General features: G+C 33.0%; 1 protein-coding gene across 2 annotated transcripts; it reads left to right on the top strand.

Annotated features, from left to right (window-relative positions):
* Nucleotides 1-58: 58 nt before the first annotated feature.
* Nucleotides 59-14,799, top strand: LOC125670371 (acyl-protein thioesterase 1-like). 2 transcript variants are annotated; one of them, XM_048905487.2, is made up of 9 exons: nucleotides 107-225; nucleotides 3,101-3,132; nucleotides 4,927-5,065; nucleotides 7,010-7,075; nucleotides 7,464-7,511; nucleotides 8,325-8,395; nucleotides 10,455-10,630; nucleotides 12,162-12,329; nucleotides 13,352-14,799. In XM_048905487.2, exons 2-9 carry the CDS (start codon nucleotides 3,114-3,116, stop codon nucleotides 13,394-13,396), a joined length of 732 nt encoding a protein of 243 aa, XP_048761444.2. In that variant the 5' UTR covers nucleotides 107-225; nucleotides 3,101-3,113; the 3' UTR covers nucleotides 13,397-14,799. The 2 variants fall into 2 exon arrangements, with proteins under 2 accessions (XP_048761443.1, XP_048761444.2); XM_048905486.2 differs by lacking the exon at nucleotides 4,927-5,065 and having other exon boundaries at nucleotides 59-225.
* Nucleotides 14,800-16,437: the final 1,638 nt, after the last annotated feature.

Below are 16,437 nucleotides of genomic sequence, written 5' to 3'. Positions count from 1 at the left end.
ATTCATGTAATTTTTTTTTTCGTTTTGTAATCTTTTTGTTAGTAAATATTTGTGCATGCGCACATTATTTACATTTTGTACATCCGGTATCAGAGTGAGGAGACTGAGTTTTCCTTAACACCAGTTTACCCCGAGCATAGATCTACACAGTGTATGGGCAATAGTTCATCACAAGACATGCCACCCCCGGTCACAGTAGCTGCTCAAGCGAGGCACACAGCTACCGTAAGTTTTCGTATACGTCTCATTAAGTCATTTATCTAAAAGACATCCACCGATCAGTGATGCAGTGGCTTTACTGTATAACTGATTTGCAGTCTGACATAATTACATACAGATGGGGAAATGTTAGATGTCCAAGACGTTTTGCCCGAAACAGGCAACAACTTAGATATTCCTATGCTAATAAGATGTTTACAAATTATGATGTTTTAAGCATGTCAACATTTTGGGAACACTTCCCCATCAGCGATATATTCTCGCTAAAATGCGATTATCCCTCTTTAAAACTTCTTTGGCGAGAGTAAATGTATCCCGTACAACCAAGGAAAACACCCGTAGAGTATATCTTCGTGTTTCACGTGAAAGAAGAAAAAGTGCTAAAACATGTGATACCTCTGCAAATATATTAAAAACATTTAAAAAACTCTCATAATGTGCATTGGATTTCACCCTCCTTCCATCTTATGCAGCAACATTGACATTAAATATCTTGACTGTGTTGTCAATCATACAGAGACAGTACATGTGATGTTGAATGTGTGTCACACTTATTCATCATTACAAGGAATTTACAATTATTTTCAATCAAGACACCAGAACACCTGTTTAGTAATGTTTACTCTCGAGCTCTTAAAGAGGGATAATTACATTTTAGCGAGAAGATCTCGCTATAGGGGAAGTGTTCCCAACCTGGTTAAGGAGGCCTACTGTTAGTAAGTATCGTAAAACCTATAACATTTTCTAGTCTCATGTTGAAAAAGTATTGAATAAATGAATTTTTCAGGTGATCAGGTATGAATCACACAACAATCAGGTCCAGTCCAAAGACTATTTCTACCTACATAGCTATCAATAGCTACCTAGGTATTTAAACCTACTTAAAGTAGCTACTTCTACCTACTTTTACCTGTTTTTAGAAATGTAAACAAATAATAATTAAATAATAATCTTTTAAACAGGTCAGTCATTTTATGTATCATGTTATGCATGTGCACGACAAAATTCGGAGTGTAAATTTGAATACTTTATGAGGGTGGTCTGGGTGGAGATTGTAGAGGAAATGCATGAAAAATCGTCCCAAAAACCTTTGTGAAACTGCATGTAGGTAAACTTTAGAATTAATACAAATTTGTAAGACATTCTAGACTTCTTATCACATGATAGCTTTGATCCTAAGCTCCTAGAAAATGGAACTGGGTGTAGTTATTGATGCAAATTTGAAAGGTTAGAAAGTAATCATTTTTTGTCCAATATTTTTGTGGTATTCATCGTCAGTGTAAGTAAATCAAGAAATTTGGTACACACCATTGTACGCCTTCCTGCGTTTCACCACGAAATGTAAGTAAAGGAAAAAGTAGGTAAAAATAGCTACCTGGAGTAGGTTTAAATACCTAGGTAGCTATAAGTAGCTACATAGGTAGAAATAGTCTTTGGTCTGGACCTGACAATAGCAATACAATGTCCATTTCACTGTTTGTAGGCTGAAACATTCCTCATCCTAGCTCTGCTCTAATGTTAATGAAATTCATAAACATTCCATAAACATTTAAACAATGGTTTTTGGGGGGGTTATGAAAATGAAAGGAGAAAAAAATTGCACACCATGATATTTGGGTGTGAACAGTAGTTGGTAAAAAGACTTTGAGAAAGTGAGTAGCACTATTAGCTTCCAGTCAAAACTAGGAAAGCTAGAATGTCTGGGTTCAAAACAAAGTATTGCTTTTGCATAATTAGTTACAATCCAATATTCTTAAGCTTTGGAATTGACTGTTTGTGTTGTATACATATTAATGTAGCCAATATACGAAGCTCTGTCCACTAATGTGATGTTGCTTCAGCAATTGTGCTCAATTTCATATCCTGACTTGTCTACATCATGTTTCCATGGGTAGCTTTTATCTATTATTATTTTTTAAGAAAACCCAAATTGAATAATAATGGTTTCTGATTCTGTCTCTGCAAAAAGACCTTCATTTTCTCTGAAATAAAAATGATTATGCATTATGTAAATGCTATGCCTATGCTATAAACATTCATTATTGCAAAGAAGTATTATCAGCGTTTAACATACAATGTACAAGGCAGGCTTGGGCATTTCAATTTCATACTTTGATGAACCCATTCAACTGCAGGTCAATAGAGACAAGTTTTAATTCAAAAAATATTTTATTATACTTTAACGTACAACAGTACAAATAGATTGGGTACTTGATCTCAAAAAACTTCAAATTACCTCCTCCCTATAGTTTGTAGATGGATCTTATAATCTGGTATAATAAGGATAGCATTTAGGTATTGTAAGCAATAAATCAACAAAACTCATCTTTGGGTACATGTGCCCTGTTTGATGCATTAATTATGTTCCTTACCATCTTCTTGTAAGGTTAACATAGACATGACAAAGGTGCCTGGATTAGAAGGTGTGTCAAGTGATTCATAAAATGTCTCAAGAAGAATTTAGATTATAAAATTTAGCATAAACAATAATTTTGCAGGGTGTTTATTGTAGACAAGGCTGTATCAGAGGTGTTTAAAAATAATTTGGTTTTCAATTAACAGTTTTTTTTAAAATATATCCATTTTGGATGTGTTGGGGGCTGGGAGATTATATTAATCCTGTAAGGACAGCTCCAGTTATAAATTTGTTCAAAACAAACTTAGCTATTAAGCTATCAAAAATTTAGTATCTCTGATCAATAGAGTTCAAGAATTTATTATTGTTGCTCCATTTGGTCTATGAAAAACTTGTAAATAGTACAATGTATTTTATAAATTAGTCTAGTTCTGAAGAAAATTAATTTGTTCTTCTGTCTACTTCTATAATAGATTATTTTACTTGCAATGTATATGTTAATTGATTTTTTTATGTCCATTTCAGTTAATTTTCCTGCATGGCCTTGGAGACACAGGGTAAGTCTTTTGCGTAGGAGTTGATTATATAGTGATTATGGAATATTTGATCACTGAAATCAACCATGATGGAAACAGATGTGCACTTTATTGTTAACACCGAATTACAAGGCTGGTATGTGACATGTACCCTGTTACACTAGTCATTACATAAATTATATTTCACATATGACTTTGACAGGTGAAAATCTTGTATAAGGAACTCCATAGCAAAGTAAACTCTAAGCATGTCCTTCAAAGATTTCTAAGAATTCATTGGTTCAAGAAATTCAGTTGTAAAAAAAATCTTAGGCATTAAGATGTTATACCATTACCGACAAACCTCCATCTTCAATTTCAGAATTAATATACTTCAGTTAGAATGTTAATCAGTATAACATTTTCAGATGTTTATATCTACGATAGTTATATCTATGACAAATGCTGTGTACAAATAAAAATACTTAATTTTGTCCAAAAGGAATTGTTTGACATAAATTATACAGTGTATGAAAACAAGCATATCAATATACCGGGTGTGTGTGTCTGATATCATCTTCAATTTAGGAATACCCTTGTTTAGAATACATGAAGAACTTTATTTTTATGGATCCAAGTTATAAGGAATTAAAGTTAGATCTGTGTTCCCTGGAATCCCTTAAAAAGCGAGTTTTACAGTAGCCTTGCCATGAAATTGTTACCCCTTTCGGTGTGTCATAGTAAGTTTTCCAGACTTTTTTGCTGTGCTTGTAGATAAGTAGTTAAATGCTCGTGTATTTGGTATATCTCTTTAGTTTAATGACTTACAGGTAAAGTTTGAGTTTCATGTTGATTGACGTATTTTCACCAAAGTTAGGCTTCGAAAATTTAGAATTATTCGCCGTGCTTGTGGATTCTTTATGTTGATGACTTAGAGATCAAGTTTAAGTCGACTGATGTATTAAGTTGACCTTTGACTTTGAAATTTTCTTAACTGGACTTTTTATTCATTTACATGTAAGCAGGTTTTTAGTGTATACCATTATGATGGAAACTTTTAAGTTTCGTTTTCCTTAGTGATTTTAAGTATTTAGTATCTTGTTAATTCATTGTAAGGTACCTGAAAACTTAATGTAATTCATTTCTCTTCACAACTGATTCAAGAGAAGAAAAGCACCAATATATTGTATTTTTGTTTCATTTATTTTCACATCCTTCGACTTTCATTATCAGTGAGGGCATAACTTTGTCATACTGATACATTTAGTTTCAACTTTGCTCAAACCTGTCTTTGATATTTCAATCTAAGTAAGCTCACATAAGGTCTGACACTCAGTATATTATACATATTTCTTTCACAAGATAATTTTTGTGGGGACATGTCACGCAAATGTAGAATCGTTGTATTCCATAGTGACCTAGTGGAATTGGTGTATTCATGATAAATGCATCTACAGAAAATGCACATAGATACATCTCAAAGAGAAATCTCCAGTACAAGGCATCGTCTGATAAGAGTTATTCAATGTCTTTGCTCTGTGGATTAACATTGCAGAGAGAATTTGCTGAATACAGAGTTCTAATATATCAATAGATATTCTCTAGGAGCTTGGGGGAGAAAAGAGTAATTACCAAGGCAGATGTTATGTGTATTTTATTTCTACCAGGAAAATCCATTACATATCATATGTTGATGGCCACAGTTTATTGGCTAGGATTAAACATCAAGAATGATTTAGTCATTGCAATGATTGATTTAATTCCTATGCTATTATTGCATTAACTAGTGGTTTACTTTCTATCACTATCTCTGCCTGGCTCCCTTCACTTCACCAGTACAGTGGTCAGCAATCACCAACTCAGTGGTCAGTATTCATCAACACACTGGTCAGTATTCATTGACACACTGGTCAGTATTCATCAACACACTGGTCAGTGTTCATCAACACACTGGTCAGTATTCATCAACACACTGGTCAGTTTTCATTAACACACTGGTCAGTATTCATCAACACACTGGTCAGTGTTAAACCAACATCCCAGTCATTATTCACTAACACACCCGTCAGTGTACAAATGAAAACAATGTTTAGAATTGATGTTTATATTAATTTTGAAAAGTGCAAAGGAAATGTATTGAGAATCAGTTTTTAAAAGCATTAATCCTACTACATGTTAATTGTGACATATTACCTGTATCAGGTTATTATCTTATTATTATCATACTATATATGAACAGCTAAGAATTTCTCGTTTTCTAGAAAGCTAATTACAAATGGTCAGCACATAAGAGGCTTAGTGGTAATCGATGAACCCACCACAGGACAGATAATAAAAGATGTCTGAAGGCATCAGACATTGATGTTATTTCAGGTGTTATGCATGTACATCATCATACTTGTAAAATCCGCTTGGCAACAAGTCCGACTGGCTTGTAAAAAAAATTACCCGTCGGAGTTTTAATTTGACAATCGGAAGTAAATAAATATTATGCACATGCTCAAGTCATAGAATTAGAATAACTTGCCCCAGACAAAGTCATTCGTCCCATTAATTACGCATCTTCACTTGGTCTGTTCCGGATTTGTCTCGAAAATTATTCAGATTTCGCATGCGTATCATTACATTTTTTTTGGGGGGCAAGTGGAATTGAGTTTGGGCATGTGGTTGCCCGAATGGGTTGTGGTTTGCAAATCTTAATATCATTGACTGTTTCTGTCTGCCTTTCCATTTGTATTTCATTCTTTAGGGGGACAGTTTTTAAATGTGGAATTATATGACTGTGCTTCACAAATTCCTGAATATCATTTTGTGTGAAGTGCTACATACATTTTGCTGGTAAACAACATGAAATAAAGATTTGCAATTGATTATGATATGATGCTAAAAAATTTCAAATAAATTTATAGTCCATATTGAATTTCATTTAAAAATGGTTTATTATACTCCCTGAACGAAGTTCAGGAGTGGGGGGGGGGGGGTATATAGGAATCACTCTGTCAGTCTGTTTGTCTGTGCAGATTCGTGTCTGGGCCATAACTTTGTTCTTTGACTTAGGCATACCGTATTTGGCACACAGGTGGATCACCATGAGACGATGTGTCGAGTACCTTCATGACCTCTATATGACCTTGACCCTTGACCTCAAGGTCAAAATTAAAGGTTTTTTACAATGGATTCGTGTCCGGGCCATAACTTCTTTGTTCTTTGACATAGGCATACCATATTTGACACATGAGTTTATCACCATGAGACGATGTGTCATGTACCTTCATGACCTCCATATGACCTTGACCTCAAGTTCAAAATTAAAGGTTTTTACAATAGATTCGTGTCAGGGCCATGACTTCTTTGTTCTTTGACATAGGCATACCATATTTGACACATGAGTGTATCACCATGAGACGAAGTGTCATGTACCTTCATGACCTCCACATGACCTTGACCTCAAGGTCAAAATTAAAGGTGTTTACAATGGATTCGTGTCAGGGCCATGACTTTTTTGGTTTTTGACATAGGCATACCATATTTGACACATGAGTGTATCACCATGAGATGATGTGTTGGGTACCTTCATGACCTCTATATGACCTTGAACTTTGACCTCAAAGTCAAAATTGATTATAGAGTTTTGACATAGCCATACCATAAGACATGGGTGTATCACCATGAGACTATGTGTCATGTACATTTATGACCTCTTTATGACCTTGACCTTTGATCTCAAGGTCAAAATTATAGGTTTATACCATGGATTTGTGTTCGGACTATATCTTCCATTTTCTTCTACAAAGGCATACCATATTTTTACACTCAGGAAAGAGGTAATTTATACCTATTAACAACACCCTTTGGGAGATTGGGGTAAGTGGGGGGTATTCTTAGTAAGCATTGCTCACAGTACCTCTTGTTGTTTCAGTCATGGATGGGCAGATTGTTTCCGAAGTATGAAACTGCAGCATATAAAATGTGTATGCCCAAATGCGTAAGTATATCATTATTATGAGATAATGAGGGAAAATATGCTGCTTTTTTGTCACTAAACATTGACCATACATGTATTTAAGTAAGGAGGAGAAAACAGAAGGAAAGTTATAATGTTTGAGAAGCAGTGTTTTGAATATCTATGCAATGCACTTAATTGTCTTTACAAAGTGGTATAAATTCCACATGAAGCATCTTTATGAATTTACAGTACTTGAAATGGATTGTAATTTGATATAAATAGCTTTACAGTTGGGTTTTTTGTTTTTGTTTTTGTTTTTTTTAATTTTTTCAAATTTTTTTTTAGTATGTCTAAATCATCGGTGTCAATAAAGATTTTTCCTATAAACCTCTTGTAATCTTGAACATGTGTATTGCTTTCATTGCAGACCTATTAACTCAGTGACATTGAATGCTGGAATGAAAATGCCATCATGGTAAGGCCAAGTATAAAAATGATATTGTATTCTGCTACTGAAATATCGCTGATTATACCAGAACATAATATTGCAATCTAATTAAAATCGGCTGTTTTGAATCAGCTACTGCTTCTCAAACGTTTGAATAGCGGTAGCTAATTTTAATTGGATTGATAATATTGCTTATTATTTTCTGACTTGAATTTGGAATTGTCTAAACAATACACAAGTTAACTTTTGACTTCCGTAATTTTGACAACACACGTTTTAATGACTTTATCATAAAGTTTGTATGCATGTTGCTGTATAACTAAATGTTAGCGTACATAAATCTTTAGGCATTGTTTATTATTTTACATTTTGAAAACTATTACTAAAGTGGTATTTGTCAACAGAAAAGTATATGACAACATTTCTTTAAACATTGATACTATTTTTAGAGCACAAACCATAGAACTTTTAATGCTTTTAATGTTTACAATCCATCTGTATCCATAAAATTTCATTCTGTGATACAAAAACTTACAAAAAAAGAGAGAGAAAGGAGAGAGAGAGAAAGGAGAGAGAGAGAGAGAGAGAGAGAGACTGACTTATTCTGAAAATGACATAACATATTTGGACTAATCTGTCCTGATTTTCTACAAAGCATTTGGCCTTATTACACTTTATGCTTTACTTTAATATGCATTTATATATTCTATTTCATATTGTGAGGAGATGCTCTGCTTAGCGATGCACTTGTAATTTATTTGTAGACAGACTGTTAAAACTAGATGTACATTTATTGTAATTGCAAGCAATATATGACTTGATATATTGAAATCTCTGTAGGTTTGATATAATTGGTTTGAGTCCAGACAGTCCGGAAGATGAGGAAGGAATTAAGTCTTCCTCAGAAATCTGTGAGTATATATATATATGTGTGTGTGTATTCGATGACACAAATCAAATTCCACGTTTAGCATTTTTAATTCTTAGACTCTTAAGACTCAAACATTGAAACAAAAGGATGTATCAGTATGTATTGTGATGCCATTGATTCATTTCATTTCATTTATACACTCAAGTCATTCACAATGGTATATGAGGTTCATGAGTTCAGTTTTGTAATTTTATAAACAATATTTCCAAGGGTACAAATATATAGATAATACATGCATATATATGTTCATTAACACAGAATAGAGGTGGGGGGCATAATGCATACAAAGAGATTCGGACATTTAATAAATATGTACATGTAAGGGAGGAGGGCAGACTAACTTCTGAATTTTAGAAATATTAAGATATACTTAGTTTTTTTATGTTTGATGTTATCATTAATTCTCTAAATTTCATTGTATTTGGTACATGACAATATCTAGAAGCTTCTACACAATGTAAGACCATAGTACCTCCTCACAGGGTGTAGAGAGTAATGATTTCATGATACACCATATATTTTTTAAAAGTTAATGAATTTGGTAATTTACCTAAACATATTTGTTGTTCTTTTTATCACTATTAAACCACATAAAATCTTTTCACTAGTTTTGGAAAATCATAAGCGAAGGTGTTAAGAGTTAGGTGAAATTAAATTTGCCAATTTGATTTATTATCGTAATTCACCTTTGAATTAGAACGCTTTGGCCGATATAGTATTGCGTTGTGTGACGACACAATTGAATCTGTTTGTAATACAATTGCGAAATGCAACAGAAACTCTCATTGGTCCATATGTATAAGTCCGCCCAAATTGTCTTATACGGGAGTAGTCAGCATTTGAAAACATGACGGCCAGATGCTAGATGGAAAAAAACTTCAAAGAAAGAAAGAGAAAAAGTTGTATTCTTGTGTTCTTGTCTCATAAATTTAATATAAAAAAATTCCTAACATATTTTCCTACTATACTTGTGTCCAAACATACCTTCAAATATTTATTAAAGCCCCATACGACCCAAAAACTTGATCACAGCTTTTGATGATTTCGTTCGTAGACGTAGCCATGTTAGGTAGCCAGTCATTTCGAATCCCGGTTCATTTCCATATTGGCACAATAGCGTCTAGATGTGTACTAATTCCCCACAAATATTTTAGCTAAATTGTTTAAATAATATACCACCCCAGTCCTATTAAATGATAATTATTCAAAAAGCTAAACTCACGGCAGTGCGGCTTTCATTAGTCATGAGTGGCCGCGCTGGCCGATCTCCATCTAATGGGCTTATGTAGCATTTTCGTTCATCTAGAGCTTATTTTACCTAATTACAAAAACTGGTACAAAAATGTTTTAATTTCTATTAATTATTCGTGTTGATAATAAATGAAGAGCGAATACATAACTTACAACCGATTTTATGAATAGATACCAATAGCAAGAGTTCGAATTGACCGGCTACCTAACATGGCTACGTCAACAAACGAAATCATTTGAAGCTGCGAGTTTTCGGGTGGTGTGTGGCTTTAATGAATATTTGAAGGTATGTTTGGACGCAAGTATATAGTAGGAAAACATGTGAAGATTTTTTTATATTGAGTTTATGAGACAGCAACACAAAAATACACCGATTTCAGGCCTCAACCGTCCGCAGCTTTTTGTGACCCGTAAATCGAAGGTTTTTATAAGAGGTGGATCTTTTTAGAGAGAGCTATGTATGTACAGTTCTCCAGCTACACTGAATCCGCTCGAGAAAGTGGGCGGGCTGTAATCAGCCAATGAAAACTCTTATTGTATTACATCAAACATGTCATTCAAATTGTTCAATCGTCTCCTTCAATTGTGTCGTCACACAACGCAATACTATATCGGGTAAAGCGTTCTAATTCAAAGGTGAATTGCGATAATAGATTTGTACCTGTATTATTTTTTCTTTGATAGGAATTTGTTAACATGCATTAAAGTTGATATTGGTACAGTATTTGGAAAAATCAGAGTATTTGATCTGCAGTGAAGGTTTTCCAACTATTTTTTATGTACTGCAGTAAAGAAACTAATAGAAGATGAGGAAAAAGAAGGTATTCCAGCAAACCGAATTGTGATTGGTGGATTTTCTCAGGGAGGGGCTGTGGCCCTCCACCGAGCCTTGTCAGATGACAAAAAACTGGCAGGGGTGCTGGCACTTAGCACCTGGCTACCCCTACACAGGAAATTAGATAAGGTAACTCCCCTAATTGAGGTACTCATTCTGACCAACAGCTTGTGCAATCAATTAGCACTTAAAGTTATGTTCTAATTCAACCAGTCTCCACCGAATTAAATTATTTATATACAGTAAAACTCTGATATAGTGAATTTCTGGGGACCCTCTATAAAACTTCGCTATAAGCGTAATTCGCTATACGTTCATAGCGAATTCATAATTCAAATATAACGAATTCGTTATAAAACTGATTTGTTCTACATGTATATCAGTTCTATAAGAAAGCAGCAATCGATATACTTGCGTTTGTATTGTCTTTAAGAGAAATGAAGCCTATATATTTTCGATAAGAAATATGTTTATACAAGAAATATACACATTGATTTATATATGATAATTTATTTTGATGGATTATTAAGTCATGCAAGAACATGTCGAAAGAAATGCCAATAAACTTTTGCGCAAAACATACATGTACAGTCTATTGCAATTGTCATTTACTTGTTGCTTTACACAAATAATGGAGTGTACGATAAAATAAATGCAATCAAACTTCAAATTTAATTAACGAGAATAGTAAACAATACCGACAATATATTTCCTAAACGTATGTGTAAGTATTGTTTTGCGTTAACAACCTTTTTTGAAAAAATACAAACAGAAATTTTGTAATAAGTGTTGATCCTTTATGTCAATGGAAAACGATTGTTAAAAATCACATAGAGTTTTAAATGAAAAAAAAATAAATTCGTTGTAAAAGGTGATTTTTACGTTAATTTTTAATTCAAGGAGAATAGGAATTTACTTCGTTATATCCATAAATTCGCTATATCCGTGTTCGTTATAGACGCAGATTTTTATATAGAATATATAAAGAATTTGCCGGGGGAATCATTTTCACTTCGCTATAGCCGTAATTTCGCTATATCCGTGTTCGCTATATTCAAGTTTTACTGTATATCCTTATTAAAAAATCATAATAAAAACACCAATATTATGGGTGACAGTAGCTCCAAGACCTGCTCATTTCGGATGCAAAAGTAGCAGTGGTGATATGATACAGACCTTTAATTTTCAAAGCTGTATTTCCGGTATAAATACTAGCATCTATTGTGAAGAAATTTTGGAAATTATTCATGATTATAACATCATGATTAACATATTACTATGACAGCAATATGTAAAATATTCATTGATTTTATTCATTCATTGTGTACATACATGTAAATTTCACTTGAATTTACTGCTTCAAAATTGATAGTAATTTTAGGGGATATTGTTCTTTACACAAGGATGCTACCAAATAAGATCTGGATGGACAGAGATACCCAATTCATCACTTTCCTGAGATAACACAAACTTATACGTCTTTGTTAAAAATTTTGGTTCAGCTATCTCAGTACAGACAATTTAGGATAAGACTATGTCATTTATTGTGTTATTACTAGTACACATATTTTAGTAACCTTTCAGATATATGTACTTTATTGATAGTACATGTATATCGTCATGAAATATTGAACCATGTTTTTGTTTTTACTATGTGCAGGTCAAAAAGTCCAATGTTATAAAAGACATGTCGATATTCCAAGGTCATGGCACAGAGGACCCTCTAGTTCCTTTCCAGTGGGGAGAAATCACTTCCAAAGTTCTAGCTTCTATGTGTGACAATCACTCCTTTCACAACTATCCAATGGTTCACACATCTTGTCCACAGGTACAACTATCTTATTGATCATACTGAAGTATTTAAGTGTGTTAGTAAAAAACCTACCTCTAAGTATATCATTTTAAATACGGTAAATGATTTACTTAATAGACATTTAGCAAACAGTGTGTGAATAGACATGATGAACTAGCCAATTCCTTGATGAAAAGTGCATAAAATCAGCAACAATTTGATTATTACTTCTAATTTGATCAGAATCTGTACTTTTTTCTTAGATTTGGTTCCAAATCTAAATAATAGCGATATTTCCGAAATTTGGTCATTTTATTTCTTTTTAATGTATAATTGTTTAATATTTTTCTTTCCCATATGATATGTTTCTTAAAGGTTTTAGTCATACATGTAGCTTTAAGAAATATTAAGAAATAACCCATTATAATTTCCATCAATATTTTTCTATTTAAAACAATTATAACATCTACATGAATCTTCTTGACAGGTTTTATTAGTTATTTATATCATGTATCAAAGCAAAGTTTGGATTTTAAAATCTCTTATTTGCAAACAAAACACCTTTTTTATCATTCTGGATAAAAAAAAAAACAACAACACAAAATTATCATGTAAAACAATTGATAGCTTGTATCACTCTTTCGATGGTGAAATTGTACTTTGTATGAGATGCTTTAATGAACCATTGAGTAAAATTTTGGTGTTATGAGCCACCTTAACTACATGAAATTCTTTAATTTGCAATTATATATATTGAAGCTGATTGAATGAATAAAGGATAATGACTGTTCACTTTGATACACAGACAGTCAAACTTTGGTTTCTCAAACACAGATATTTCAAATACCATGGATATGTTGAAGTTGAAATGATTCGGAAGCCCCAACCACTTATTCTTTAAATATTTTACCCTTGATATCTGGAATCCTCAGATATCTGGAATCCTCACATATCTCAAAGTTTTTTCTCTGTCCCATTGAGTTTGAGATAACAAGGTTTGACTATATATTAATTATCCATTAAATTGCACTATTTTCTGTTCTTTTTTATTTTTACAGGAATTAGCAGATGTAAAGAAATTCCTAGAAACACTTCTGCCCTGATTTCTAGTCAAATACTGGTTGGTTCATCAGAGAATCAATTATGAAATGAGTGGTGTATTTATAGCTCTAGTTTTTGACTGAGTTTGCACAAATATCATTACCTCGAGTGTGATAGACATCTCTCAGTAATGGCATTAGTGTGCTAGTGAAGCTCGCGCAGTTTTGGTGTGAGTGTATACATGTATTCCTTGATATAATTCTGTTTGATTTTACCATCATATCATTTATGCATGCTGATTTTCCTCCTTGTGGACTGATTATTTCATGTTGATGATAAAATTCCCAACGTAATGGGATGTTCGTGGAGAAGTGTTATTATAAGTGAAGTTTTGTTGCCCCTTGTACATCAGTAGAATTAATTGTACTAGTAGTATAGCTATAGAGTTAGAGAGTCATGAATGTATATATCAATGTCAGATGTTCAGGATAATATTGTGTGGTATCATATGTATGTTCATTGTGAGATGAATGTCTGCCAAAACAGAACAAAGGTGGAATGGATACCGTGTTGTAATTATTATACATTTGGGACTAAAGACAGATGTATTCAATAGTATATTTATAGTCAGATCTCATATCATGGAGTGAAATAAAAAATTTATGAAGTTTAAATTCATTTTACCATTACATGCTGTTTTTCACCATATATAAATGATAATCCATTCCTTCATCTTAATCTTGTTATATTTCAGACTGCTGATGGCAGTTGATAGTTTGCCCTTTTTTTCTTTTTCTTTTTTTTTTTGGCTGAAAGCTCAAGGTAGCTTTTCTTATTGAAGTTAGTTCTTAGTCTGTCACCTGTTGACTTCTCAACAAGAACCATTTGACCTAACTTGCATCAAAGCATACTTTGGTAAAGAGGATTCCAGGGGGAGATAAATAAGAAAAATTGCAAATATTTATTTATTTTTAAAAAGTTCATACATTCACCCATGGGCTATGATTGGACTGCAAAATGCAAAAAGGGGTTCAAAGTTTTACCTAGCAATATTCAGGAATTCAAAACAGCAAGAACCATGGTTTTTCATATTGATACGGAAGCATCCTGACGTGTATATTCAAGTTTGTTCACACTGCGACTCCTTGGATAGAAGATGGGGCAATCTAATGGGGTGGAATAATTGAGATTTAATGTTTTCTATGGGAAAATGCATTAGCTCAGGTGTGCAATGTGGCCCATGGGTCTCTTTTCTGTTATGAATATATTTATCCATTGTTTATAAAGTTGTACACTAATTTCTGAAGATGAAGTACAAAAGAATATGATAAATATAACATGTACTGTAGTGTATGATTTTAAGATGGAAATATATGTTTAAGAAATAATTTCGCATTGTATTGAATAACATTCAACAAAAAATTCTTGAGGGAAAATAAACATTAGCTAGTATATGTATTATGAATTCATGAGTTGTTTTTATTTGATGAATTTTTTGGTCACCTGAGTAAACTCAGGTTACTTTATATTGCAATATGCCGGTTTCGAGATACGTCTGAGTTATTTCCCTTTGGAGAACTTTTGTACATAATAAGGTGCGAAACAATTTGTTTACATGCGGGAGTGGGACAAAAATTCATTGCTGAATAAGTGAGTCTGCTCAGTAAGTTTCATCACCCAAATTCGGCTGATACACATTAAACTTCAGTAATTGATAAGTATTCAGGGAGTAATTAAATACACGGAAATTTGGGAAATCTTATATCATGTTATTTCGTTACTCATACATTTCATATCCAGGATATTACTTGCAAATATGTCATTGTATGTTTCCACTTTAGTAAAATATTTCTTTTGATAGTATTTTGTATTTCCTACATTACATATTTAAAAAGAAACCACTTTTTAATACATTTTATCATCTTCCTCACTGACTGTAGATCCACTGTCCCAATTAGGCATTCAAAGTTCCACTAAATTCACCTACACAAAAGAGCTCTTATCTCGAAACTGGCATATTGGTCTGCATCCATCGTCATGTGTTAACAATTGAAAATTTTTAACTTCTTGATAACTACTATTCCAATTCTTTTCAAATTTGTTGTGAAGCATCATTGGGACAAGTGGGATGTAAATTTCAGGACTCCATGGGCCGTGGGGCAAAAATTAATAAATTTTCTCTACAACCACACATGTGAAAGAAAAACTAAATGCATAGTAATGTATAGTAGGAAGGCCTCTACCAAAATTGTAAATTTTATGATCCACGGGGTAGAGTTTCTGACCCCAGGGTGGGGCCAAACTTGGTATATAGTGTTAATGTGTAATATATAACACTTAAAAACATTTTCTATTGATATTGATACTAAATTGAAACCAAGTGGATATTTAGAAAGAAGAGGTAGTCCTTAACCAAAATTGTGAATTTAATGATCCCAGGGGTAGACGTTTTGGTATAAAGGTGGAGCCAAAATGGTCATGCAGTTATTAAATGTGTGATTAGAACATTTTTTAATAACTTCCTCTTGATCTGTATATCATTCCAATTCCTTTAAATTTTGGTATGAAGCATCTTTGGGACAAGGGGGACATAAATTGTAAATTTCAGGATATTTGGGGGTGGGGCAAAAATTGACAAATTTTTCAAAAATCTTCTCTACATCCACAAATATGGAAGATAAACTAAATACATTGTGATGTAGAGCAGGAAGTGTAAATTTTATGATTCCAGTGCATGGATTTTAACCTTTTTGAAATTAATTTTTTTTATCCTTCTTCCCCACAACGAAGTTTTAGGGGGGGGGGGGGGTAATGGAATCATCTTGTCCATCAATCCATAGACATATGGTATACTTGATCCTGATAAAATATGGCCGAATCAAACTAAGCCAGGTAAACCCGGCGGCGTGCTTAGCATCAAGTAACCCGGCTACAATGAAATAAAAATTGTTGACCTTCTATTGAATAAACATTATTCAACATAGAAATGACCACCACATTTACAAATCATGTTTATTTCACTAGTGTAAAATAACAGTCTTAGAATAAGCAACTCTCAATACTACGTGCTGTCTCCATCAATTGAATTAATGAGAGCAATAAT

Source organism: Ostrea edulis, chromosome 4, assembly GCF_947568905.1.
Source record: "Ostrea edulis chromosome 4, xbOstEdul1.1, whole genome shotgun sequence".
Taxonomy (NCBI): Eukaryota; Metazoa; Mollusca; class Bivalvia; order Ostreida; family Ostreidae; genus Ostrea; species Ostrea edulis.
The sequence above is the reverse complement of the archived record's forward strand: the minus strand, read 5'-3'. Positions and strand labels throughout refer to the sequence as shown.